General features: G+C 40.2%; 1 protein-coding gene across 28 annotated transcripts in view; it reads right to left on the reverse strand.

Annotated features, from left to right (window-relative positions):
• The window catches only part of LTBP1 (latent transforming growth factor beta binding protein 1), a 456525-nt gene that overhangs the window by 20807 nt on the left and 408022 nt on the right, over positions 1 to 27696 (reverse strand). For all 28 annotated transcript variants that reach the window (XM_068988396.1, XM_068988377.1, XM_068988386.1 and 25 more), the window contains 5 exons: positions 20001 to 20177; positions 19059 to 19145; positions 18308 to 18436; positions 17491 to 17631; positions 16341 to 16511 (listed from right to left, as the gene is read on the reverse strand). In XM_068988396.1, the coding sequence (XP_068844497.1) occupies positions 16341 to 16511; positions 17491 to 17631; positions 18308 to 18436; positions 19059 to 19145; positions 20001 to 20177 (705 nt within the window). The remainder of the gene's footprint in view (positions 1 to 16340; positions 16512 to 17490; positions 17632 to 18307; positions 18437 to 19058; positions 19146 to 20000; positions 20178 to 27696) is intronic.

A 27696-nucleotide genomic window follows, 5' to 3' on the forward strand; every position in this document is an offset into this window, starting at 1 on the left:
AAGAAGCGACAATTAGAACCAGTAATGAAACAATGGACTGGTACCAAATCAGGAAAGGAGTACCTCAAGGCTGTATATTGTCACCCTGCTTATTTAACTTATATGCAGAGTATATCATGTAAAATGCTGGGCTGGATGAAGCACAAGCAGGAATCAAGATTGCCAGGAGAAAGATCAATAACCTCAGATATGCAGATGACACCACCCTTATAGCAGAAAGCGATGAATAACTAAAGAGCCTCTTGAAAGTGAAAGAGGAGAGTGAAAAAGCTGGCTTAAAACTCAACATTCAGAAAACTAAGATCATGGCATCCAGACCCATTACTTCATGGTAAATATATGGGGAAACAATAGAAATAGTGACAGACTTTATTTTGGGGGGCTCCAAAAATCACTGCAGATGGTGATTGCAGCCATGAAATTAAAAGACACTTGCTCCTTGGAAGAAAAGCTATGACCAACCCAGACAGCGCACTGAAAAGCAGAGACATTACTTTGCTGACAAAGCAAACCTAGTCAAAGCTATGGGTTTTCCAGTAGTCATGTATGGATGTGAGAGGTGGACCATAAAGAAAGCTGAGCACTGAAAAATTGATGCTTTTGAACTGTGGTATTGGAGAAAACTCTTGCGAGTCCCTTGGACTGCAATTAGATCCAACCAGTCCATCCTAAAGGAAATCAGTCCTGAATATTCACTGGAAGGACTGATGCTGAAGCTGAAATTCCAATACTTTGGCCATCTGATGCGAAGAACTGACTCACTGGAATGAACAAGACTGAAGGCAGGAAGAGAAGGGGAAGACGGGATGACATGGTTGGATGGCATCACTGACTCAATGGACAGGAGTTTGAGCAAGCTCTGGGAGCTGGTGATGGACAAGGAAGCCTGGCGTCCTGCAGTCCACGGAGTCACAAAGAGTCAGATACAAGCAACTGAAACTGAGCTGAAATCTGTCTTTGAAACTTGTGGCTGTAATATGAGGTAATCACCACCAGAGGGCACTGCTGCCTGCATGTGGTGCTCACATGGGTGTTTCCAGATGACGACTGACAATCATGAAATTGATTGCACTGTCGGTAAACATGGACAGTCTAACCTCATTCATTTTCCTGCTGAGGAAACTGAGGTCCAGAGAAATGTAACAATATTCCAAAAGTCAAATCAGGATAAAATTTCAAAATATTAAGCTTTTTTAAAAATAAAACTATTAAATTCTAAGGGTAAAAATAATTGAGCTTTACGTTTTGGAACCGTTCGAAAGTCTCTTGATTAATATCCAGAAGTATAGATCTCAAGGTTATGAAATATATATATACTGCTGAATCATCATCTGAAGAACACTGTCTAGGTAACTAATGTAATATGAAAGTACCACGAGAGGAGCCTGGCGGGTTACACTCCACTGGGTTGAGAAGAATCGGACACTGAGCACACACACAAACATAGTAAGTGGAATAGATATGTATTTCACTTACTTACAGGAAACGCAATAAACCTGCAAATCAAAACTGAACTATTTTAAGCGCTGTAACTCTTGGTTTATAACTTGCTCTTACATTGCATTTATCTTCATCTGAAGGGACTCTTCTTACCTACCCCTCTGATTCAGAACCAGATACAGTCCTAGTAGCTCTTCCTTCTGTCAGTGACTTATTTGGCTACTATGGTAGGCACTGTAATTATGTTGTGAATGGTAACGTCTAGGGTTGAACAGTGTACAACCAGCGTAACTGTCCACAACAGCCACTGAGACCCAAAGCTCAGACAGAAGCATAAAGGAAAGCCTTCTTGTGCCCTCAAACCTCCCCATGAGCTCATCTTTTGTAATTTCTTGCTTAAGACCCTGGGTTACTGATGCTGAGCAAAACTATGATCATCCTAGTTTCTGCTCCTTGCAGATTTATGCCAACTCACTTCCTAAGCACTTCCTGACGCTTTCCTCCCAGTCAGTAAGAGGTATAGTCTGTCTGCATGACGGGGGAGGAGACAGACTTTCCCTCATCCTTCCTCTGCCAGGTATGCCTGCTCTGGTCATGAGCTGAGCACATAAAAGGCATGGGCAGCCCGCGGCTTTATTCCAACCATAGTTGTCTTACAAGGTCAATTAGGAAAGGGTCAAAGTAAACACACCATTATTTGACTTCAAAACCTCAAACAAAGAATCAGGCTTTAAGCAGTTACATACAGTGATTGTTCTCATAGTCCCACTCAGCACAGTTCATTTTCTTACAGTACCTTTCAACTATTAGTGAAGAGAGAGAAATGCTCTCTGCAAAGTTTATTTAAAATACATGAAAGTAAAGCTTTCACTAAAGAGCAAATCAACTCATTCAGGGTAACACCAAAAAGGTATTTCTAGAAAATGGAATGCCTATTCATAATCTCTGATTTCAGTTTTAACTGGCTAAAAATTTGATTTGAGATCAGTTAGATTGCTTGTTAATGAAAAATAAAAGTGTTGTTTTTTGTAATCAGATTTGGTTTGATCCCTGGGTCAGGAAGATCCCCTGGAGAACGGAATGGCTACCCGCTCCAGTGTTCTGGCCTGGAGAATTCCATGGACAGAGGAGCCTAGCAGGCTGCAGTCCATGGGGTTGCAAAGAGTCAGACACAACTGAGCGACTTTCACTTTCACTGTTCCTTTTATGTGCATGTCTTATTTTCTCTACTTTAGCTCTACATTATGAAGATCCTAATAGATCAGTGCAATTATATTCATAATGCAAGCTATCCTCCAGTCAGAATATTTTCAGTAACAAAGCATGGCCAAATACCTTCTTACCACTACAATGTAGTATATAGCTCTTAAGAAAATAAGCTTTGAATAAAATGGATACTTCAAAGTTCAAATCATACACAAACTGAAATTTCAGACGTGTTCTTATTATCAACTTTCCATCTGTCCATCAAATGCCCCCCGCATTTAACTGTCCTATACTGTTGAGGCCACTGAGACAACAGCTTCAGCCTGCTGGTCCTCCTCAGCTGGTGTCTGGAACCCCTGCTGATTCACTCCCGCTCCAGGGAACTGGGTTTGCAGTCCACTTCCAGGACACTCCTCCCAAGTTCATTCGCCAACAGTGTAGCAGGAAATGGAGTAATTTTTCCCCCTTTATAAGGGGTCCACCCCACCTCTGCCTTTTAACTTTCCTTGCTGAGACAAACCCTGTTTCCTTTGCTAGTATCAATGACTGCGATGCGATCATAACCTGAACGTGACTTACCTGCTCATGGCATTCTCTAATGCACCTGCCTAAGACAAAGTTGTTTCAAAAAACCCATATTTTGGCTTCATTTCTAGTGTTCTTCTCATGCACAGTCCCTATTTTTGTGCCTGGCCTTTGTGTCATTCATCCTGTTTATTCTCTCCCTTTCACAAGTCCAGTGTCTCTTTCCTGGTGGAGTGTTTACTGTCCCACCTCCTCCCTGCGCTTCTCCAGCATACATCGAGGGAAGAAGGAGGAACCACGCTTCGCTCCAAACTGAAAATAGAGGCCCTTGCTTAAGGATGTGTTTGTACAGGATGGTAACAGGAACTGCAGAAGGTTTACAAAAGGCAGATATTTTCTTTAGCTGGTTCTCAATCTTTTCTTCAATCCCAGTTGTGATGGCTAATGAAAGAAAGTGAAGTCGCTCAGTCGTGTCCGACTCTTTGCGACCCCATGGACTGCAGCCTGCCAGGCTCCTCCGTCGATGGGATTTTCCAGGCAAGAGTCCTAGAGTGGGTTGCCATTTCCTTCTCCAGGGGATCTTGCCGACCCAGGGATCGAAGCCGGGTCTCCCACATTGTAGGCAGACGCTTTTACTGTCTGAGGCTAATATTACGTGTTAAATCAGCCAGGCCATGGAGTGCCTGGATGTCACTGTTCAAACATTATTTTGAGGTGTCCGTGGTGGCTCAGTCGTAAGGAACCCACCTGCTAATGCAGGAGGATGCAGGTGCAATCCCTGGTCGGGAAGATCCCACATGCTGTGGGGCAGCTAAGCCCGTGCTCCACAAGAGGAGCCACCACAATGAGAAGCCCGCACAGCCCAGCTAGAGAGTAACCCCCACGTGCCACAACTAGAGAAAAGGCCATGCAGCAATAAGATAAAAATAAATATTTTTTAAAAATCATGTTTTTGGGTGTTTCTGGAATGGGATCAACACTGACATTGGTGTGTTTGAGTAAAGCAAATTACCCTCCATAAAGTGGGTAGGCCTCTTTCAATGAGTTGATGGCTTCATTAAAACAGAAAGACTGGCCCTCCTCTGAGAAGAATTCCACTGCCCAACCACCTCTGCACTTTGGGCTCCTTCTACAAAACCAGCTCTTCCTGATAGCTTCTGACCTGGAACTTCAGCTCCCCTTGGGCCTCCACAGCATCAGGCCACTCTATAGATTTTGGATTTACCAGCTTCTATAATCACGCCAAAGAATGTTCAAACTACTGCACAGTTGCACTCATTTCACATGCTAGCAAAGTAATGCTCAAAATTCTCTAAGCTAGGCTTCAGCAATACATGAACCATGAACTTCCAGATGTTGAAGCTGGATTTAGAAAAGGTAGAGGAACCAGAGATCAAATTGGCAACATCTGCTGCATCATAGAAAAAGCAAGAGAATTCCAGAAAAACATCTGCTTCATTGACTATGCTGAAGTCTTTGACTGTGTGGATCACAACAAACTGTGGGAAATTCTTCAAGAGATGGGAATACCAGACCACCTGACCTGCCTCCTGAGAAATCTGTATGCAGGTCAAGAAGCAACAGTTGGAACCAGACATAGAACAGTGGACTGGTTCCAAATTGGGAAAGGAGTACATCAAGGATACATATAGTCACCCTGCTTATTTAACTTATATACAGAGTATATCATGCAAAATGCTGGGCAGGATGAAGCACAAGCAGTAATCAAGATTGCCAGGAGAAAGATCAATAACCTCAGATATGCAGATGACACCACCCTTATGGCAGAGAGTGAAGAACTAAAGAGCCTTTTGATGAAAGTGAAAAAGGAGAGTGAAAAAGTTGGCTTAAAGCTCAACATTCAGAAAACTAAGATCATGACATCTGGTCCCATCACTTCATGGTAAACAGATGGGGAAACAACAGAAACAGTGACATCAGTGGCTGATGGTGACTGCAGCCATGAAATTAAAAGACGCTTGCTCCTTGGAAGAAAAGCTATGACCAACCTAGACAGCGTATTAAAAAGTAGAGACATTACTTTGCAGACAAAGGTCCACAGAGTCAAAGCTATGGTTTTTCCAGTAGTCATGTATGGATGTGAGAGTTGGACCATAAAGAAAGCTGAGCACTGAATAATTGATGGTTTTGAACTGTGGTGTTGGAGAAGACTCTTGAGAGTCCCTTGGTCTGCAAGGAGATCAAATCAGTCAGTCCTAAAAGAAATCAGTCCTGAATATTCATTGGAAGGACTGATGCTGGAGCTCCAATAGTTTGGCCACCTGATGTGAAGAACTGACTCATTGGAAAAGACCCTTGATGCTGGGAAAGATTGAGGGCAGGAGGAGAAGGGGACAACAGAGGTTGAGACGGTTGGATGGCATCACTGACTCAAAGGACATGAGTTTGATCAAGCCCCCGGAGTTGGTGATGGAAGCCTGGCATGCTGCAGTTCATGGGGTCGCAAAGAGTCAGACACGACTGAGTGACTGAATTGACTGACAATCATGTGAGCCAATTCCTTAAAAGGAATGAACTTAGCAGTCAGTCAGTCAATCTCAATCTCACTCCCATTGGTTCTGCTTTTCTGGAGAACCCAGACTACACCACCAAGCTGTCCTTATTGGGACAGGGGAAGTTTGTCATCATTGCGGTAGGCAATCTCAATAAGGTGAGCACATACCTTCAGTAGAAGGTACCTAATTCTTAACAGGAGTTTTAATCCCTGGGTTGGACCAATCCCTTGGAGAAGGGAAAGGCTACTCACTCCAGTATTCTGGCCTGGAGAATTCCATATACTACAGTCCATGGGGTTGCAAATAGTCAGACACGACTGAGCAACTTTCACTTCCACGTGTAGGTATAGAAAAGCTTTTATTAATGCTATCTTCTCTATTATTCCCTCGAAAGTCACTGCAGTGGAAGATATTGCTTATAAAAACAATGCACATTAGGAATACTCGGGATCCCCTGTTAACCTGGAAACCCAGAACATGCCTTGTGTATCACGTACACGGCTACTTAGACTCAAACTGCGAATACACACATCTCATGTCCTGGTCTTAATTCTCTAATAACTGACAATCACTGTCATGAATTTTCCTTCCCAGCGTCCTCAGTTGCCCTAAGATGGTAACGCTGCCACGAAGATAATGACATACATTAAGTCTAGAATATTAATACTTTACCGTTAAGGTTTGAGAGTAAGGGTTTTTTTGTTGTTGTTGCTATTTAATATGTCTAGAATGTTTAAGAAAACCATATACTAGATAATCTGACAGGCCTATGACCTCAATTTGAAATATGCAGGATTTTTATGTCGCTTGAGAATTAACAAAACTCTATTAGGTCAGTAAACACTATCTAAATTCATTAGGGAATTCAATTTGTTGCATTTTAAGTTTGGTTTATTAGCTTTATAAGAGCTGCTTAAATACTTAAGAAGAAAATGCTTGTTAGGATTATAGGCTGCCCTCTCAGCTCTATAAAGTGCTTGAGAGAAAATCAAATACATAAAGTTTATACATTAGAGGCCAAAGTGTTAAGAGATTTAATTAACAAGAATTTTGATATAGAAATAACTCTCAAGGAAAGTTTAATCTGTTCCTTGAGATATATAAACATCACAAAATAAAAATGGATATTACTTTATATAAAAATACTAGCTTTATAAACAGAAGGACAAAATATTTAAGTCGAACTTAAAGTCTTAGGTAAGTCTAGATTTTAACGCTGATCAATTGAATATACTAAATTCCACTTTGCAGACTTCCCTGGTGGCCCAGTGGCTAGGACTCTGTGTTCCCAAGGCCGGGGTGGGGGGTGGGGGTGGGGGAGGGGGTTGTGGGGTTTGATCCCTGGTCAGGGAACTAGATCCTGCATGCTGCAACCAAGAGTTCCAATGCTGCAACTGAAGGGTGCACATGTCGCCAAGTTAAAAAAAAAAAGATCCCACGTGCCACAACTAAAAGATGAGGCCCAACAAAAACCTCAACCTTGACCAGTCTTTTCCAGGCCTCTCTCAGACATCCTAACCACACTGGCAGCTCGGGAGCCTCAAGGGACATAGAAGCAGCAGCTTCTCTCGGAGGCTGCTGAGGTGTCTGGCTCTGTGTCAGTCCCCAAACACACTCCTGCCCCCGCATCATCTTTGACTCTTGCCTACTTTCAAAGAGATTTCTAGCACTGTATAGCAAGGTGACGATGGGGAATAATCTTTAGCTCAATTCACTTCCTGGAACAAGATTTGATTTATAATCATTGCTAACACCTGCGAAGCATTTCTTCCATGTCAAACATCTCACAATGCATGATCCCATTTTTATCCCTCATTCAATCCTGAGGCAGATGTTGGACTGTTATTTTACAAAAGCGAGGAAACTAATGTAAGGATCACATTAAACACCAGGGTTCTATGTGCATAATTCACTACTAAATTTTATTTTGTATTAAGCCTTTCTAGTAAGAAAAGTATTTTCGCTCTTTTCAGGAAAGTAAGGAAAAGCCTTCTAAATAAATGTAAAGCATCTTCAAGAAGAAGCAATATAAATTGCTTATTTGCCATTCCATACCGTATTCAATTTAATCTAGTTCCATAGATACCAAGAATTTTGTCTCAAAAAAAAGTGGACCACTTACCGCTGAGAGTATGTATACTCTATACACATAGAGTGTATACATACGGCAGCCACTCGATTGAGGAGATCTTTTGTCTGTTTCCAGTTTGATTTAAATTCTCCACTATAGTTTATTAACAGCTAAACTTTCTTTAATCATCATAAGCAGGATCTATGATCACAATGATAAATGCTCTCATACTTACAGAGTATTAATTACTGTAACCTCAAAAGAGTTCTCAACTTGGGATAAAGGAAACTGAAGTAACTCGTCCAGTGCAGTCGACAGAAGCAGTGCCAAAAGCAGAACGAGATCCCTGGACTGCCCAAACCAAAGGCGGTGACTACGCACTGTGCCTCACTTGTAGGATGTTCCAAAGTTATTATTAACATTCTTTGGAAACATAGTTCTTGGAAAAGCCTTTAAACCGTGACTGCTGAAAGGCCTTTTGCAACCACTGCCCAATTACAATATTTTTTCAAGTTTAGTCCGTGAGTCAAATCCTTGTCTTCCTTCACACCTCCAAGGGTATTATGAAACTTGTTACACTAAGATCTTTGGGAACATGTAAGAGCCAGGCACGGATATGGAAGAAATCACTAGCTCGATTGTTCAAAGAGAGATTCCAGCTAACTTCACTCCTGCAAAACCATATAAAAAAAATTGGGGGTAGAGAAGTTATTAGGAAGTATGAAAAATAGTGTGGCATAGGAAATGATGGATTTATTAAAAAAGGATGTCACCTGTGCATTTAAATGAGCAATACTAAGGAATGAACTTCTAATTTAGCAATACAACATAACTTTGTCAGTTCTACAGAATTTTACACTTCCTGTAAATACAAACTATATCTGTTCTAAAATTTATGGCCTAGATGAAACATAGTAGGGTGTTCAAGTAAATAATGAAATGAAGGAATATGTAAATAATTTAACTGAAGCTGAAAACAGATAAACTATAAATAATTTAGATTGCATTTCAGACATGGTTCTTAGTAACTGCACTCTCCATATAATAGTTCCCTAAACATGTTGTTGAGTTTTTAAAAAGAAAGAATTAGACACAAATCCATATTAAAATCTACAGAATTCTCTACTGACAGAACTGATTTCAAATCTTTCTTATGCTGTAATGATTATATTTTTCTTCCTGGCCCTGAAGTGGTTGAGAGCATGGACGCTGATGCCTGGATGTGACTCCACCACTCCCAGGTATCTGACCATGGTGGGCAATGTAATAATCTGTATTCCTGCAATAAGAATTTTCAAATCAAATCTAACCTATATATATCTGTATCTTTAAACAGCTCTCCAAGCAAAACAGAGGATCCATGCCTCTGCATTTCTATTAATAGCAGTTATTTTTCAAAGCCTTTGTCAATTTCTTTTGTGATACTTCAATTTCCTTGGAGATTTTTTTTAAACCCCACTGTCACCTTTCTATGCCTGACATGCATTAAGTTATTACTTCAGAGATGACACCGCCCTTATAGCAGAAAATGAGGAGGAATTAAAGAGCCTCTTGATGAAGGTGAAAGAGGGCTTGGCTTGGGTTCCCAAATCATTGTGGACAGTGACTGCAGATATGAAATTAAAAGATGCTTGCTCCTTGGAAGAAAAGCAATGACAAACCTAGACAGTGTATTAAAAAGCAGAGACATTATTTTGCCTACAAAGATCCATATAGTCAAAGCTATGGTTTTTCCAGTAGTCATGTAAGGAAGTAAGAGCTGGACAATAAAGAAGGCTGAGCACTAAAGAATTGATGCCTTTAAACTGTGGTGCTGGAGAAGATTCTTGAGTGTCCCTTGGACAGCAAGGAGATCAAACCAGTCAATCCTAAAGGAAATCAGTCCTGAATATTCACTGGAAGGACAGAAGCTGAAGCTCCACACCTGATGCGAAGAACTGACTCATTGGAAAAGAGTCTGATGCTGGGAAAGATTGAAGGTGGAAGAAGGGGACAACAGAGGATGAGATGGTTGGATGGCATCACGTACTCAATTGACATGAGTTTGAGCAAACTCTGGGAGATGGTAAAGGACAGGGAAGCCTGGAGTGCTGCAGTCCATGAGGTCGCAGAGTCCAAAATGACTGAGTAAACAGAGGTTAAAACACCGGTGGCGCAGTACACTGTATCAACCAATAGGTGGCGCTCTCTCAACACACTAAGTCTCCCCTCAAAATTTCTTAACTTCTAAATTTTAGATTGGACTTATATCAAGACTTTATCAACTCTTTATGTTCAGTTTTCTCACAGTAAGTCTAATTATTTTAACAATTTCCTTAACAGAAGTCTAATTATTTTAACAAGATAACCACAGGCACTGGGATCTCTGACCACTTGAGATTCCAGTGTTCCAATGTGTGTCTCATTTTCTTTCATTTGCAGGTCAATTGGTTTTTATTTCCATAGGATAACAGCAACCTATATATAATGCAGATTTTCTCAGAAAATTTCAGTTTATATTTTTAAGAGTAGCAGTAAATAAAAACATTAAAGGTTTATTTAGATAAGTGCTAGGCATCAACAGTTTAATTCACTGAGAATTACTGACTTGTTTTAATCCATTAATTCATCATATCTATGTGCTTAACTCTGATACAGAGTCTAACTTGGCTAAGCTCACTGTCTGCCTCTAAAGCTCGTAGATTTTCTCTCTTAGCACACAGCAGGGTGAGGAGATGGAAAAAAATCCAGCTTTTTATTTTTCATTATCACTTTTATATTCTAAGTGATACGGTTTATCTATGATGAGCTGTGAGACCTTGGGGCAGCAGGAACTGGAGTAACGCTAGGAGCACAGATTGTGGTTGAAAGCACGGATGCCAAGGCCTGGATTTGAATCTGCCATCTCCTGGTATCTGACCACGGCAGTTAATATAATCTGTGCCTCAGTTCCTCTCTCCTCAAAAGGAAGTAATTATATACCTATCTCACAGGATGGCTGGGATAATTAAGTATCTTAATTGATGATAAGCATCCTGAACGTGCCTGGCATTGAGCAATACATGTAAGCTACCATCGTTTTTTATTCAGATGGAGACCCAGAAAAACCAAGCTATATAAAACTCATATGCCAATAAACTCCAGATGTCAGAGTTCATAACTTCCTTCTAGCATGACACTGAAAGTTTACAGAAAGATCGAACAATGGGCACCCTCTGTCGTTCATAACATGGATACAACGGTTCATCTTTCCTGATTCGGTTTTCCAAATAGCTCTTTCTCTTGGAGGCTGGCTGTGATAGCATGATAAGGAGTCCAGATGTGATGGTCCTCCCAAAGCAGTTCAGCACTTCCCTCCCCAGTCAAGACAAAACAAACAAACAAACAAACAAACAAAACATTTTAAGAACAGTCAGGATTAGAGGTTACTGAGAGGGGAAGGAGACGAAGAGGACCCCGGGGCAAGAATAAGAGAAATTCCAGAACTGAGGAAGGGGAGGCTGTCTGTACACAACCACTTCAGCAAACTCACCGCAGTGCCGCTCTCAGCCCTCTGAAACCTTTTCCTCAGGCCTGGTGTTTGGCCTCCCAGACTGGAGCTGAGACGTAAAAGGGGACCCCAAGCAGCCCCAGAAATGCACTAAATGGTACAACAAGGCAAATCTCATGTAAAGGTACCCTGACACAACCCATCAACCTCCACTCCCTCCCTCTGCAGGTGGTACCAGTCTGCATATGGTACCAATCCACACGTTGCCATCGAACTTCAGAGAACACTGTTTAGGGAGCCACTGTATCTCCCCTAACTACCAGAATCCCCAGATGCAGTTGCTGCCTTAGCAAGAATTAGTGCCCATGACCTATTGGACCAGAAGTGTGAAAGCCTGTTCTGGAGCCAAGGCTTTACTTTGCACTGCACGTTAATGCTCAAAGCTGATGACAAGCACTGCGATTTATTCCTTAAATTCCTCCAGCACTGTTTCCATCAGTAACTAATTGTTCCCTAAAGCAGTGCTGCACTCCTTGGGAAACTGGAAGGCTCAGTGACAGGCTGGGATTCACCCAGGGCTTTTATTAACGGATAGACAACATGGTCCTTTCTCAACTATCATATATCCCTCAACAGCATCATTTAAAAGGTTCAGCAGCAGAACAAGCAAATCAGTTTTAAAATTCACACACTCTCTGCTTCCTCTCTGAAAAATTGATAACAGCATTAAAGGCAGTTTTAACAAAATCAGGTTGAATGCTGCAGGTGTCTCAAGAACCTTGCTAGTGTGGTCCAAGGACCAGTAGCAGCTGCATTGCCTTGGGACTTAAGAATGTAGAATCCTGGCCACCTCCCCTCCAACTAGAAACTAGAATCTGTCTTTTTTAAAAATAAGACTGTCATGTAGTTGGCATGCCCATTAATGTGGATGAAGCAGTGTTCTAGAAGAGAAAGTTTTATATGAGGATTTTATTTCTGCATTTGTCTATCCTTAATTCATGTCCAGATGCTATTAGGTAGTTGTGTACTTTATAAGAACATTATTATTTACTATATTTATTAGGGTGATCTTCAGTGTTACCGTTGTAATTGCTGTAGGCTGCCACAAACCCCACCCATCTGAGACAGCGAACTTAACTGAATGTTGAGACAAAGGACTTGGAATATCACATGAAACTAGTTGAGAAAACAGCAGGGGGCTTGACAGGATTGACTTCAACTTTGAAGTAATTTCAACATTAGGTAAAATGCCATTAAACAGCATTGCATACTCAAAGAAATTATTTGTAAAGAGAGAATCAGTTGAGATGGGAAACTTCACTGTTGTATTTTTTTAAGAAATTGCCACAGTCACCCCCGTCTCCAGCAACCATCCCCTCATCAGTCAGTGATCATCAATATCAAGGCAAGACCCTCAACCAGCAAAAAGATAACTTGCTGAAGGCTTAGATGATGGTTAACATGTTCTAGCAATACAGTGTTCTTAATTAAGGCATGCACTTTTTTTTTAAAGTACACTTAATAGACATAAATACTTTACAATGTAAATTTAAGTTTTATGTGCTCTGGGAAACCAGAAAGTTCAGGTGACTTGCTTTATTGCAATGTTCACTTTATTGTGGTGGTCTGGAACTGAATCCATAATATCTCCAAGATATGCCTGTGCAGATTGCCAACATCCACTGGATCACAGAAAAAGCAAGAGAAGTCCAGAAAAACATCTACTTCTGATTTATTGACAACACCAAAGCCTTTGACTGTGTAGATCACAACAAACTGTGGAAAATTCTTCAAGAGATAGGAATACCAGACCACCTGACCTACCTCCTAAGAAATTTGTATGCAGGTCAAGAAGCAACAGTTAGAACTGGACATGGAACAACAGACTGGTTCCAAACTGGGAAAGGAGTATGTCAAGGCTGTCACCTTGCTCATTTGTCACCCTGCTTATTTAACTTATATGCAGAGAACATCATAAGAAACACTAGGCTGAATGAAGCACAAGCTGGAATCAAGATTGCCGGGAGAAGTATCAATAACCTCAGATACACAGATGACACCACCCTTATGGCAGAAAGTGAAGAGGAACCGAAGAGCCTCTTGATGAAACTGAAAGATAAGAGTGAAAAAAAGTTGGCTTAAAACTTAACATTCAAAAAACTAAGATCATGGCATCCGGTCCCATCACTTCATGGCAAATAGCTGGGAAAATAGTGGGAACAGTGACAGACTTTACTTTCCTAGGCTCCAAAATCACTGCAAATGGTGACTGCAGCCATGAAATAAAAGACGCTTGCTCCTTGCAAGAAAAGCTATGACCAACCTAAACAGTGTATTAAAAAGCAGAGACATTACTTTGCCAACAAAGGCCCATCTAGTCAAAACTATGGTTTTTCCAGTAGTCATGTGTAGATGTGAGAGTTGGACTATAAGGAAAGTTGACCACCAAGGAATTGATGATTTTGAACTGTGGTGCTGGAGAAGACTCTTGAGAGTCCCTTGGACTGCAAGGAGATCCAACCAGTCAATCCTAAAGGAAATCAGTCCTGACTATTCATTGGAAGGACTGATGCTGAAGCTGGAATTCCAATACTTTGGCCACGTGATGCAAAGAATTGACTCATTGGAAAAGCCCCTGGTGCTGGAAAAGATTGAAGGCAGAATGAGAAGGGGACGACAGAGAATGAGATGGTTGGATGGCATCACCAACTTGATGGAGATGTGTTTGAGCAAGCTCTGGGAGTTGGTGATGGACAGGGAAGCCTGGCATGTTGCAGTCTGTGGGGTCACAGAGTCGGACATGATTGAGCGACTGAACAGATGCCTGTACATACATAAAACAAAGCCTGCATATCCATTTAAAAGTTACCATCTTTCACCAGTTCTATGACACCCTAGATTGTAAAATACATCCTGATATAATAGACATTAAGATGTGAAAAAATAGCTTGTAGCCATTAATAGATGCCAGTTATACAATACCTCCAATTTCAGCGATGCTGAAGAGTAAACCAAAAAACAACATGGGCCTAAAATCAATGACACAGATTTCAGTTTTAAATATTCTCTTAAATATAAATGTATAATAACTAATATAAAACTTAAGAAATAATCGATACATAGAATTAAAGACTTGGATGATGAAAACACCAACTGTTAAGAGTGAACACCTTCAGAGGTACAAGCTATTAGGTATAAAATAAGTGATAAGCATATACTGTACAACATGGGGAATATCGCCAATTTTTCACAATAACTATAAACGGAGTATAACTTTAAAAAATTGCACATCATTATATTGTACACCTGTAACTTCTATGCTACATCAACACTATACTTCAATTTAAGAAAAAGAGTGAACATTTTCAAGGAGGCGTCAGTTGTGATGGGGTAGGTAGAAGGGGACATAGCCTCTTAATTTTTTCGAAGTATATATATACATATATATATATTTTTTTTAAAGTAAACAATAAAAACACTTTCTAAGTAGAAAGAGCTGAGCTATCCAAGCATCATGAGAAGATGACTCAAGTCATGTATATTATATTCACCTCCTCAGATTTCATCTTCCTCTCCTTGTGGCATCTGCCAGGAACAGAGGCAACAGTGATGCTAATAATGTGCCACACTCCTGGTTAATCTGCCCCACCTAAATCCTCCTAGTTCTCACAACACAAGAGTGATGCCTTCACTTTATAAATGAGCTGCTGGGTGAGGTTCTTTTACCCCCGTTTATGCCGCTGCCATGGGCCGCTCTGAATTCCAGACCCGGGTTTTCTGGCCCCAGAACCCACCCTCTTTCCGTTTCTGGGCTACTAGCATTACCATCTATATCTTTATGTGTTTGTTCTTCCCGCTCTGCTATTCCTTTTCCTTTTACAGCATTTCAAATTACTTTCTTTTTTACGCTACCTTGGTTTTAAGTTATTTCCAAGCTAAAAAGCTAATTTATTAAATGATTGGAAAATTACATTCTAACTAAAAATTAGAGCATTTCCTCTTTCCAAGCAATTCTTTCCCTCTTTGCCATTCTGATAATTTGTTCATTATGAACTCCTGCACTTTATACCCACACAGTATTTTTCTGGCTTTAACAACCAATTCTATAGTCAAAGACAAAAATGCTATACGAAAGACTTTCAAGTGCTTTCCTTTAACAGGCAGTAAGAAGCTATAGTGGTAAGAAGAGATATAGGTGATCAGCACAGACCCCAACAGTCACCAAGCAGCCCAGCCTGGAGCCCTGAGTTGGTACCTTCAAGCCCTCCTCCCGGATGAAGAGAAGGGAGGAAACTAAGAGCTTCGCTGATCCCATTTTTTCCGTTTGACCCCAGGTTGAAAACTTGAAGGCCTTCGCCAGTGGCTCAGCAGCAAAGAATGCGCCTGCAATGCAGGAGCCACAGGAGACATGGGTTTGACCCTTGGAGCTGGAAGATGCCCTGGAAGAGGGCACAGCAACCCACTCCAGTATTCTTGCCTGGAGCATCCCATGGACAGAGGAGCCTGGCAGCCTACAGTCCATAGTTGCAAAGAGTCAGACAAAACTGGAGTGACTTGGCATGCACATACTACACCTTGAAAGTCAGGAAGATTTGTTCAAATACATTTCACTTACTTTATACTGTTTTCCTTCATGGTTCTAACCCTTCTGTGGAGACGGGGAACCCTTCTCTCCCACAAAGAGGTTGACATAAAAACTTGAGCTTTGACTTATGGAGAGTGTCTAGGCCCTGACACTTTTTGCTCTAAGCAGAAACTATCAGAAGTGAGAAGGACTGTAGGAAAAAAAGAAATATCAGGAAATATAAATTCTCAAGACCTATGCCACCAACTGCTAAGATGCATTACATTTCTTTGGGTCATTTATCATTCTTTGGAGGGAAATAAAATGAGGGTTTCAAAAATTAATGACAACATCTGGATTGGAGGCAAACCATGAGTCAGATGTTATGTAATCTGCTCCCGTAACATGTGTCCACACACATACCCCTCTGATGAAAGTAAGACATCAGGAGTGAAGGTATTTAAGTAAAAGAGAATTATCAGTTTCCAAAGGAGGTAAGAAGAACTGGTTTCCAAACACCTCCAGCAGAAGGACTTGGTAAGGGCTCACCTGAATCCTTCATGGGACAGAGGGCGCACTGCATGCCCCAGGCCTCTCCGTACAAACAGCAGCACTCCGTGTACGTCGTCTGCTTGCCGACAAGAGGCCGGCTACACACATACTCCTCACTCAGATGTTCCCAGCACAGATCCTGGTAGACATCGGTTTCTTCAATTTGTTCTGAAAGGGAAGACACGGTTCCATGACAATTGCACTGCTATTCCGATTTCAGAGACACTGTGGTAGAAGCCAGCGAGTCTCAAAGTTTCCATCCTGATTTCTAAGTGTGACTTCCAAGTGCAAGTCTGAAGCCAGCCTGGTCTTTCCATGGATCAGACCTCTGTCATCTCCAACTGGGTGTCATTCCATCAGCTGAAATTCAACCTGCCCATCATGTTCCAATTAAATCCTTCTCTCTGTAGCTTTCACATTATGTAAAACCCTCCACGATCTTGCCTATACTTCATAATCCTGACGGGCTTCTTATTCTTCCAATAGCTGATTTTTCACACTTACTCCTCTGTCAAATCCTACCTTTTCCTTCTACACAAAATTTTGGGGATTCAGCCTTTTTCATCCATTTCATCTGCCAAAGCCCTGAACGAGTGACACTTCATCCTAGGGTTCTTAATTCTAACCTTTCTACTTTTCAATAGATTTCAACCAAAGCAGTCTCCTGAATGTGCTGATGCATTGATCAATTAAGTCAATTATTAGGAGCACATCACCTTCAGGCATGAACGGGGACTCCTACCAATGGACTCCAGAGCCCTCCACCGCTGATGAATTCCACCCTCTGCTCTGCCCAGTCTCATCTGTGTCCTCTATTCAGTCAAGCAAACCTAATTATTTTCCCTTCAACTTACATCTTCCTCAGTTGCCTTTGAGGGTTAAATATGATCAACCCTCAAGTATGGAAGAGCTCTGCCATCTGCTCAGTCACTCCTTGTCCTGGTGTCCATTAAGTCAGTATGTACAGGGTGTTAAATCTGCATATTGATGATATGACACTTATTCTTTCTCTTAGCATCTCATTTTAATTTTTTCAAAATACCCAAGGAATCCGTTTTTCTATTTTCCGACAGCTCACATTTCAGTCAAAAGGAAAACCTTATGACATTTATTTGGACACAGACTTGCTTCTCACATCCAAACATACCATGTGATTCAGTTGGTCGGATACATCTTTTTTCTGAAGCATCCAGGACCATTGGGTGGGTACAGAAGCAGTTATAAGAGCCTTCTGTATTAATGCACTGGCCATCAATGCAACTGCTGGGGTCTTGACACTCGTCTATATCTTCAGAGAAAAAAAAAAAACGAAAGAAAATCAGCAATCAGTTGCACCTCATACACTTAACCAAACTTAATACACCGCTAAATTTAGTCCAGATTTCAAGGTCTGCCACATTTTAATTAGCTACACATCATCATCCAAAAGAGAACAGCTCTGACTATAAAAATGTTAAGCTGTATTGATTGGAAAAATAACATTCCCCTACAGCTGCTGACATTAAATAAGGAAAGAAAACATTTAAGAACAGGATATACTTAGAAATTTAAGATAAAATGCCTCTTTATGACAGTTTTAAAATTATTTCCTTCTGCTATGTTTTTCTGCATAGTATATATGGTTTTCTGCTTAGGCATTAAAGTTTGGGTCTGTATTTAAAAATGACTTTCAGTGTATGGTATGAGTGATGAAACAGGAGGCTCCCCAGACCAAAAGAACACTTCAGTTATACCAGTGACCTGAATTATAATTCCACACTGAATATTAACTCTTCAAAATCTATTCAAACAGTAGTTTGAAGGATTTTTATTTTCTTAAATATTGCTCAAGAAAAGGATTCATAAAACATTTACAGATCTTTTCAACATGAGATTTAGATTCTAATAAATTTTTATACAAAACATTACTATTTTTTTCCCATCTATTTTCACAGGACATCACAAAATATCCTCTTAAAACTTACCAAAGCACTGCAATTTGACAGGATCATAGTATGTTCCTTGCTTACAGTAGCATTCATAACCAGGCTGAGTGTTCATACAGAAGCCATTTTTGCAGATCTCCTGTCCAAAAAGTAGGCATTCATCTGCATCTATGGGGAAAAAGTGGTCATAATATCTCTATCATTGAGATGTTAAAGAGAGTGGTTAATAAGGAAATACTCATATGTGTAATTTAAATTTCACCAAAGTGAAAAATCTGGAATTTATTTTAGAATTACAGGCTAATAATATGAAATGTATAAAGCATATCAACTTTTGTTTTCTTCTTTTCCATTCTTTATCACTAATCTATGGCCATTAGTAAAAAAGGTCCCAGCAAAGTAGGATGCTTTCTAAAAAAGCAAAAATCTTTGCTTTGTTGATAACCATTAAAGGCCAACATAATGATCAAATTTATATTGGTCCTAATGTACAATTTTTAATATTGTCCTGGAATAAAAGAATAAATCTATTAAAGTACAGAATTTTGCATGAAGTACTTTTACATATGTTACCTTATTTTACCCTCATGACAGTCTTTGAAACATCATTTCAGAGATGGAAACTCAGAATCTTAAGCGAAGTCCCACCGTCATACAGTCTTACATGTTCTCCTTCCCAAGCCACACTTCTACCCAGAGACTACTGGGCAGAATTCGAACGGAAGCCATGCTTCTACTTGAATGTCAGATATGAACACTCATTGCAAATTAGTTTCTGCTTGAAACTGACCTTTATAGTTTTCACCATCAACGCCATAAGAAGATTCTTCTGAGGGGACAAAACCTTTCCCTCTAGGACACATTTCAGTGAATTCAGCTGATTTCAGAAGAGACAAGGAAAAAAAAAAAAGTTGAAAAAAAGAAAAAAAAACTTCCATGATTTTTTTTCCCCCATGAGTATGTTTTACATTCAGTTTTGCTTTCTCAAATTCAGTAACTTAAAGGCAAACCTTGCCATCTAATTCAGACAAATAAATTCAGTACAATCTCTAAATTACAAAGTAGGTGCAAATAAACCTAATGACTTCATAAGTTTACTTATAATTTAAAAAAAACTTGATAGTTCACTTTTTTATCCATGTTTTACTTATAAGTGCTATGGAGTTTTATGGCTTATTTTACCATTACTATGGTTTCCAGTATTTTATCTGGAGGAGGGCATGGCAACCCACTCCAGTATTCTTGCCTGGAGAATCCCATGGACAGAGGAGCCTGGTGGGTGACAGTCCATAGGGTCGCAAAGAGTCAGACATGAATGAAGCGACCTGAGCACTAGTATTTTAAATTTCTAATTAGAATCCATCAAGAAAAACCTTGGCTTAAATATACAAGCTCTAATTAGGAACAACGCTGTGTCGGTGTTAGAAAAAGTCATTGCTTTTATATTAAAAATGGAAGAAAACTGAATTATCTTTCTGACAAAATATCATATGGAATGTCACCATAACAGCATATTCTGTGATAAACAGAAGTTCAAGAATTTATATTGAGGCAGGACATGGTTTGGTTTCTAGCCTTCTAGAAACCCACTAGAAGGTATCTTACCTCAATTTGACTACAGCAGGTACCAGTAGCTGTTAGCACTTTGAGGCTTCAATAACCCAAATGAGAACATTCCAAGACCCATGAACAGCAAATACCAGTGTGAACACGGCACTCAGCTGATTCTTACCAGTCCCCAGGACCGGGCAGGGGAAGATCTCACAGTTGTCTCCCCACCCAGCACCGGAGGTGCAGCAGCACTCCTGCTTGGTGACATTGGGAGCCAGCACGTTGTCACATAGACTGGCGTCGTTCAGATTATAGTAGCATTCTTTCTTTTCTTCTCTGGGTTGATCTACTTCTGAGTCTAAAGAGAAAGCAAAAAAGAGTGTTGACAGGATACATCAAATCTATCTGTATCGTAATGGAGTCGAAACACAATGGATGGATATGCCAATGGCACTTCATTTACAGAAGGCTGCTTTCTATTCTGTATCAGATTCTTCAAGATAAAAATGCACTTGAATCCTGAATTTTCATGGATTTCTAACCCACCCCAAAGTGTAAATCTGTCAAAATCATTTCCTTTGACGTTAACCAATTACTATATTCATGTGAATTTGGCTGTGAGTACAGTTTCCATATCTGCTTTCTTGCCAAACATCGGGCCATTCTTTACTGAGCTATAACACCTAATTAAATCAATGAACATTTTCCCTGACACTGAATCAGAGATGTGAGGCCACTCATAATATTTAACCCTTAGATAGTTATTGAGTTAACTGTGCTCCCCCAATCTTTCCTGAACAGTGCAAAGCAGAGGAAGACAACCAGAAAAACACTGCAGTAACCTGAGTCTATAAAATAATCTAACTACTCAAACTGCTGCAACTGTATGACTTTGAATGAAACAGTAAGAGCCGGCTAAGCTTCAGGACAGCATTTCAAGCCCAGGTTCTAGTCCCAGCGCAAGTGTGTCCTAAAGCTTATATATATTCCAACAGAGTCCATTTAACTTTCTGTCTAAAAGACAAGGTGATATGATAGAACACAAATGATGAAGACCTCCAGTGAATTCCCTTGTGGTCTAGTGGTGAGGACTCTGTACTTTCATTGATGAGGGCACAGGTTCAATACCTGATCAGGGAACTAAGGTAAGATTCCACAAGCTGCACAGTTCGGCAAAAAAAAAAAAAAAAAAAAAATTCCACCTAGTTTCAGACAATACTAATGACTTAATCCCATCAGACTTGAAATCTACGAGTAAGTTTGTGCTTTTAAAAAACGATTTAAAAATCTATTATCAGGAAGTGCTATAGAGTTCAAATTACTGCCTCATCCAGTTAGAATTTATTAAGTTTTAGTTTTATGCTATGTCAAATAAAAAGTTGCTGTAATCAACACTGCTGGGAGAAATATCAATAACCTCAGATATGCAGATGACACCACCCTAATGGTAGAAAGTAAAGAAGAACTAAAGAGCCTTTTGATGAAGGTGAAGGAAGACAGTGAAAAAGCTGGCTTAAAACTCAACATTCAAAACACTAGAGATCATGGTACCCAATCCCATCATTTCATGGCAAATTGATGGGGAAAAAATGGAAACAGTGACAGATTTTATTTTGGGGGGCTCCAAATTCACTGCAGATGATGACTGCAGACATGAAATTAAAACACACTTGCTCCTTAGAAGAAAAGCTGTGACAAACCTAGATAGCGTATTAAAAAGCGGAGACATCATTTTGTTGACAAAGGTCCGTCTAGTCAAAGCTATGGTTTTTCCAGTAGTCAAGTGCAGATGTGAGAGTTGGGCCATAAAGAAGGCTGAGCCCTGAAGAATTGATGCTTTTGAACTGTGGTGCTGAAGAAGACTCTTGAGAGTCCCTCAGGCAGCAAGATCAAACCAGTCAATCCTAAAGGAAATCAATGCTGAATATTCATTGGAAGGACTGATGCTGAAGCTCCAATATTTTGCCCACCTGATGCGAAGAGACGACTCATTGGAAAAGACCCTCATGCTGGGCAAAATTGAGGGCAGGAGGAGAAGTGGGCAACAGAGGATGAGATGGTTGGATGGCATCACCGACTCAAAGGACATGAGTTTGAGCAACTCCGAGAGATAGTCAAGGACAGGGAAACCTGGTGTGCTGCAATCCGTTGGGTCGCAAAGAGTCAGACACGACTGAGCAACTCAACAATAACAATTGCCATCACAATTACTTAGGTTAATACTAATGAAATATTTTCATTAGAATTGCTATCTACAGATTCTTAACCAGAAGAAACTACAGGAACAAAGGCATAACACTTGCCAGTGAGGGTAAGACTTTAATCTCAATACCTACATTTTTAAAAAAGTTGATAGATCATTACACTATTAGGAAAGTTTAATGAGTTATTTTCATAACAGTTTCCTATATATTTATTTTGGCAGGGTCAAATTGACTGCAGAAACCTGATGAATATATCACATAACAAAGATGTCCTTGATGAGTAACTTCATAAAATTCTATCAGCAGAGTTACTACCCTTCCTTTTCCCTTATGGCAGTAAAAACAAGCAAAATAGCAAACAAAGCTTTGACGTGTATATTATTTCCAGAATGCAGAGTATCAGTGAGAATGTAAAGGATCCCTCTCACCCGTGACTCTGGCTAATTCTCAGGTTATTCTATGTTTGACAGAATTCAGCTTGGACTCTACTTTAAGTCTTAACAGCTGATATCATATTCAAACCTAGAATAAGTATCTAGGAAAAAACTGAAATGCTGATTCCTATGCAGTTTATGAAGTGGTTTTAAATCATTTCCTTGTATGTGAAATTGGATAAAACCTGTCACATCCCCTGTGTGTCAACTAGCTGTTCTAGAGGGCTGGGGACAGAGTGCTTTGCTGGATCTCGGGGAATGGATCACCATCACCATTCCATCCTCTTCAAGATGGGCCCCAAGCTCTTCCATTGAGTATCACTGGGGAAAATTAAGGGCATTTTTAATTAATATTAAATCAATCATGAGCCCTATAAAAATTTTATAAACTTTCTCCCAAGATGTGCAAATAAGTTGGCAGCCTATTACTATGAACAATTCCACTCATTATATTCAATTTGCTAAAAATGCAACTACTTATTAATGAATGAATGCCTTTAGAAATATAAATAACTCAGCACCAGAACTAGAGCTTTGCCAATCAAGTTAACAGTCTGTTAAAAGAATGCTCAATTGAATAATTGTTTTTCTCTTTGTACAAAGTTGTGGTTTCTATGACAAGATGGAATATTGTACAGTAACACCTCAATGAAGCCTGCTGCATTCATAGGTAATTAGAGACCACAGGCTTCTGAGTCAAAAACTTCATATGCACTTAAACACTATTTCTACCATGTTCTTTACACTCACAGAAATAAAATTTCTTTTTTCTTTGGAAGGAAACTCTAAGGTGATTGCATAAGAGAAATAATCAATATCACTGTATTATTCAGGTTTTACATTGGTTATTACAAGTTCTGCTCTTATTTTCTTTCCAAGCAGTTTGAAAGTTCAGTGTTTACACAGCTGAAATTGAGGATTAGTCAGGCCCTCATCCGTGTTTGGAAAGAGATGCAAATTCCTTTAAAGAAAAAAAAAAAAACTGGTCCATAAAGGTCATTCTGTGAAAAGCTACATTTTCCCTATCTTCTTAACCTTTAAATAATTAACTTCCTAGAGCATTTTTCCACTGGGGCAACAATCTGCTCAATAAATACATGTAATGTTATTTCTTAAAAAAAAAAAAAAAAAAAAACCTCTATGAGTTTACATCACTGCTGCCAGGGGAGGAATTTTTCTATCACAAAATAATTTTGAAAGATCAAATCAAATGATGTAGAAGGTGCCAAGCTCGGAAAAGAATTGATTGTATTTTTCTTAAAGATTTTAGTAATAATGTTAGCCGTACTTCATATTTCAATGCATAGACTTCTAGGAAATATATTACTTCACCTCCAGTATTTTCATATTTGATTTTTCAATATGTATTAAGAGGCTGGCTTAACATCTGTGTATAAAAAGCAATGTATGTGTTTTAATCCTGGGGGTGTGGCTGGTGATAAAAATGAGGTTTTGGACTTTCCTACTTGGGTGCTTTTTTTGAAGAAATTATCACAAATGTCTTTTCATGCAATGCGCAAAGTATTTAACTCTCCATGAGATAAACAGTACAGATTAAACAGCATCTTCATTTTCTGGAGAAGAGCATTTAGCTTGGATCCAACGTCCTGTGCCTAATGCTTCCCCAAACCTCTTCTATGGGGCTCAGCTTCCTAGCTTCTCAATCAACATGAGTTTATTTAGCTTTGCGTTTGCCCAGGGGGCAGGAGCTAATTCCTGCTGGCCTGGAGTTCAGTGTTAAGCCCACGTACAGTGTGATGGTCTTCTGTTACTCTGAATAGGAAGGAGCGAGTTTGAGCAGTAGGTACCACTGGCGAATTGCCCTTTCTAGAAGCTCTCCTCTCCTGTTTCATCAGAAAGAGAACGTGTCTGTTCACTTATGTGACTGTTTCCTGCTTTAGTCCTTCCCCAAGTAGGCCTAATCTTAGGTTTGTTGCTGGGGTGAGGAGATCTGGAACATTTCCTTGGTTACAGCAGACATTTCATTTGCAATATGTTCGGAAGGCCTTTAGATGCCAATCCCCTCCATGCCCCTCTGAGACAGGATGATGACAGCAACCAGAGAGTCACATTATAAGTATGTGTGAGTAAACAATGCCCCCTAATCCTGAAAAGACATCCATTTATAAAACTGTGACAGTGATAATGCTCAGCAAACTGCTTTTCAATGAAATTATTCAGAAAGCTTTTATTCTCTTTATATTAAAATCATCACAGGCACTAATGTTTTATACCAACTCATACTTCTATGAGAAAAAGAATTTTAATGCAATATTCCAAGAGTAAAAGAGAACTTGGAAATTCATTCCCCGCCCCTCCCCCCTAGTTTTTTCATTCAAAGACTTGGAAAATAAGAAATGTGTGTGTATGTTTCAAGTGGAATTTAGAAGAAAGCCATTGGTAAGTTTCAGAAAACAGGCACTGACAATACGAATGGGCCAAACACAAAGGGATGCAAATAAAAAGGAAGAATGTAGAAAGGGGGTAACTTCAGATAGTAAAAGACATGGAGGAAATAAAAAGTAAAGGTTAAGAAATGAAGTACAAGAGCAAAAATACTTTCAAAGCAGACTCTTCCACACAGTGGCCATCCTTAAAGAGGTCAATCAGGTGGGGAGTCAGGACACGACAGTGCAAGGAAAGCAAGTGCTGGGCACGTAAGCCACACCGTAGAGGACTCGGGGCAAGGCTATCCTAGAAGGCTGCCTAGAGGAACTGATATTTTCAAATCAAGTCTTTGAAAAATAAACTTTAAAAAATTTGGCCAGAAACTAAGGTGTGACAGGTGAGGAGGAATAAAAAAGTACAACTGTACTTAGGTCTGTGTGGGTAGAGCAGGCAGGGAGTGGTGGGCTGCGGAAGGAGGCAGAGGAGCCTGAGAACCAGGCAGGGACACACTCACACGTGAATAAGGAGAGGTGCCTCTGTCACTCAGGTGCTAAGGCAGAGGACAATACCAACCTCTCCTGGAACAGAGGTTTTTTAGTTTTGCTTTCTTAGTGATGAAGAAGTTAGAAGATACTGAGAGGAGCAAGCCTGGGAGAGAAACAGGCTGGGGAGAGGGTGAGAAGAGAAAGTCTCATGGATGGAGGGGCTTCCCTGGTGGCCCAGTAGCTAAGACTTTGTGCTTCTGATGCAGGGGGCCTGGGTTAGACCCCTGGTCGGGGAACTAGATCCCACATGCCACAACTGGAAGTCTCACGTGCTCCAGTAAAAATCTAACATCCACATGCCACAACTGAGCCGTGGCACAGCCAAATAAATAAGTATTATTTCTTACAAAGGCCCATTGATGGAGCTATTACTAGAAACTGGAGAAGTCAGGAGAAGAAAAGCGGGCAGATCTGGGTGAAAGAAGAGACTCCTGAAAGCAGAATAAAGAGCCGTGGAGAAAGAACCGAGAGACACACATAGGGGCAACGTGCAGCCAGCAACACAGACGGCAAGCAGACGACGTCACCGCAGCGCAGCCCCAGCACAACACCGGAACATGTGCACGGTGGGGCCTAGCAAGGGTGACCTCAAGAATAAAACCACATCTGCAGTGACATGCAAGGTGTCTGGAAATGTTTAAAAGAAATCGTAGAAACCATTCCTCTCCAGGTCCCGTTTGTAGCAAGCTCTAAGAACCAAGGGCTTCCCTGGTGGCTCAGTGGTAAAGAATCTGCTTGCAATGCAGACTGGGTTCGATCCCTGGGTGGGGAAGATCCCCTGGAGAAGAAATTGGCAACCTACTCCAGTATTCTTGCCTGGAGAATCCATAGATAGAAGAGCCTGGAGGGCTACAGTCCATGGGGTAGCAAAGAGTCAGACACAACTGAGCAACGAACACTAGGATCTAAAATGTATTTCTAATGCAACAGTGTGGGTGTCACTTGTATTAAGATAAAATGGTTTATATATATATATATATATATATATATATATATGGTTTATTCAACTGGTATGTCAGTTCATTCAAATATCAACACCTCCTTATTAAAAATTCATTTGAGATACTATATACAGCAAGCAGAAATCTTCATGAAAATAAAAGCACAATTTGGTAGTAAACTCCTCTTGCTCTGGTTTTTGGAGGTGGAAAGAAACTTGACCCAATCTCTTTTTTAATAACAAGTGAGCATATTTTCCTCAGTCTTACCTACATTTATGGTATAGATCCACTACAAATACACAATAAGACCTCAGGAGTTTTATGGCATTTTACAATGTTTGCATTCTAAATACTGTGGTTTCAGTCTTTAATTTTTTTTTCCTACCAAAGGTCTTTTTTTCCAATCAGAAATTATTTAAAAAAAATTCTTCCAAAGTTAATTTATTTTACAGGTTAGCTAAATACATTTTAAAAAACTCACTCTGCCAACTATAACAGTTGAGTGATATTATACGTAGTCTCCTGCCTTTAAAAAAAATACGTACATACACAAAGCCTGCAGTAGACCTCTCCAGAAGAGAGAACAAGAACGCTGTTTGGGTTCACTTGTCAGAACCACAGGATGATCTGCACGAAGCAGGGACCTGCTCGCTTTTTCTTTTGTTCTACTTGTAATTTAACAAAAGCACATACGGGTACTGTCGCTTCTACTTAGAAGTGTGGACAGACCATTCCTCAGTTAAGTGTGGTCCATTACATCTTTGATGAAATGAATAATTTTTATTCTACAGAACTAGGAATGAGATGATGGGGGAGAGAAGGAACATTCTTGAATGTGGAGAAACCTATTATTCAGCAGGTACTGAGTGTCTGCCATAGGGCAGGCACTATGCAAGCAGTGAGCTGGGTGGCAGCCGATGCAGAGAGGAAGGACACAGCATAAAAAGGTCTCGTTACCCTGCTGGTGGATGTGAGGTTCCTGCTGCAGGCAGGAATAAGCAGCTGAAAGTTTTAAGGGTTTAAAACCAGATTTGTGTTTTGAAAATAAGAATTGGCAGCAGTGTGGAACAGGAATCGATGGGAGAAACGGTGAGAGAAATGAGGAGAAGGCAAGTGCCGCAGTCCAGGTGAGAGATGCTGAAGGACTGGCCTGGGGCAGGGGTAACAGAGTAGCAGAGAGATTTGAAGGATACTGTTGAGGAAGAGTTGGCAGGATGTTACAATGGCTTGGATGAATGGGGGTACGACCTCAGGATTTCCAGTATAGATGTTTGGCAATTAATGAGTATACACAGGAAAAGTAACAAGTTGGAGAGGGAAGCATAATTAATTTGGTTTTGGATAGTTTTAGAGAGAAATGCTTAT

The sequence above is a fragment of the Capricornis sumatraensis genome, chromosome 1 (genome assembly GCF_032405125.1).
Source record: "Capricornis sumatraensis isolate serow.1 chromosome 1, serow.2, whole genome shotgun sequence".
NCBI lineage: Eukaryota > Metazoa > Chordata > Mammalia > Artiodactyla > Bovidae > Capricornis > Capricornis sumatraensis.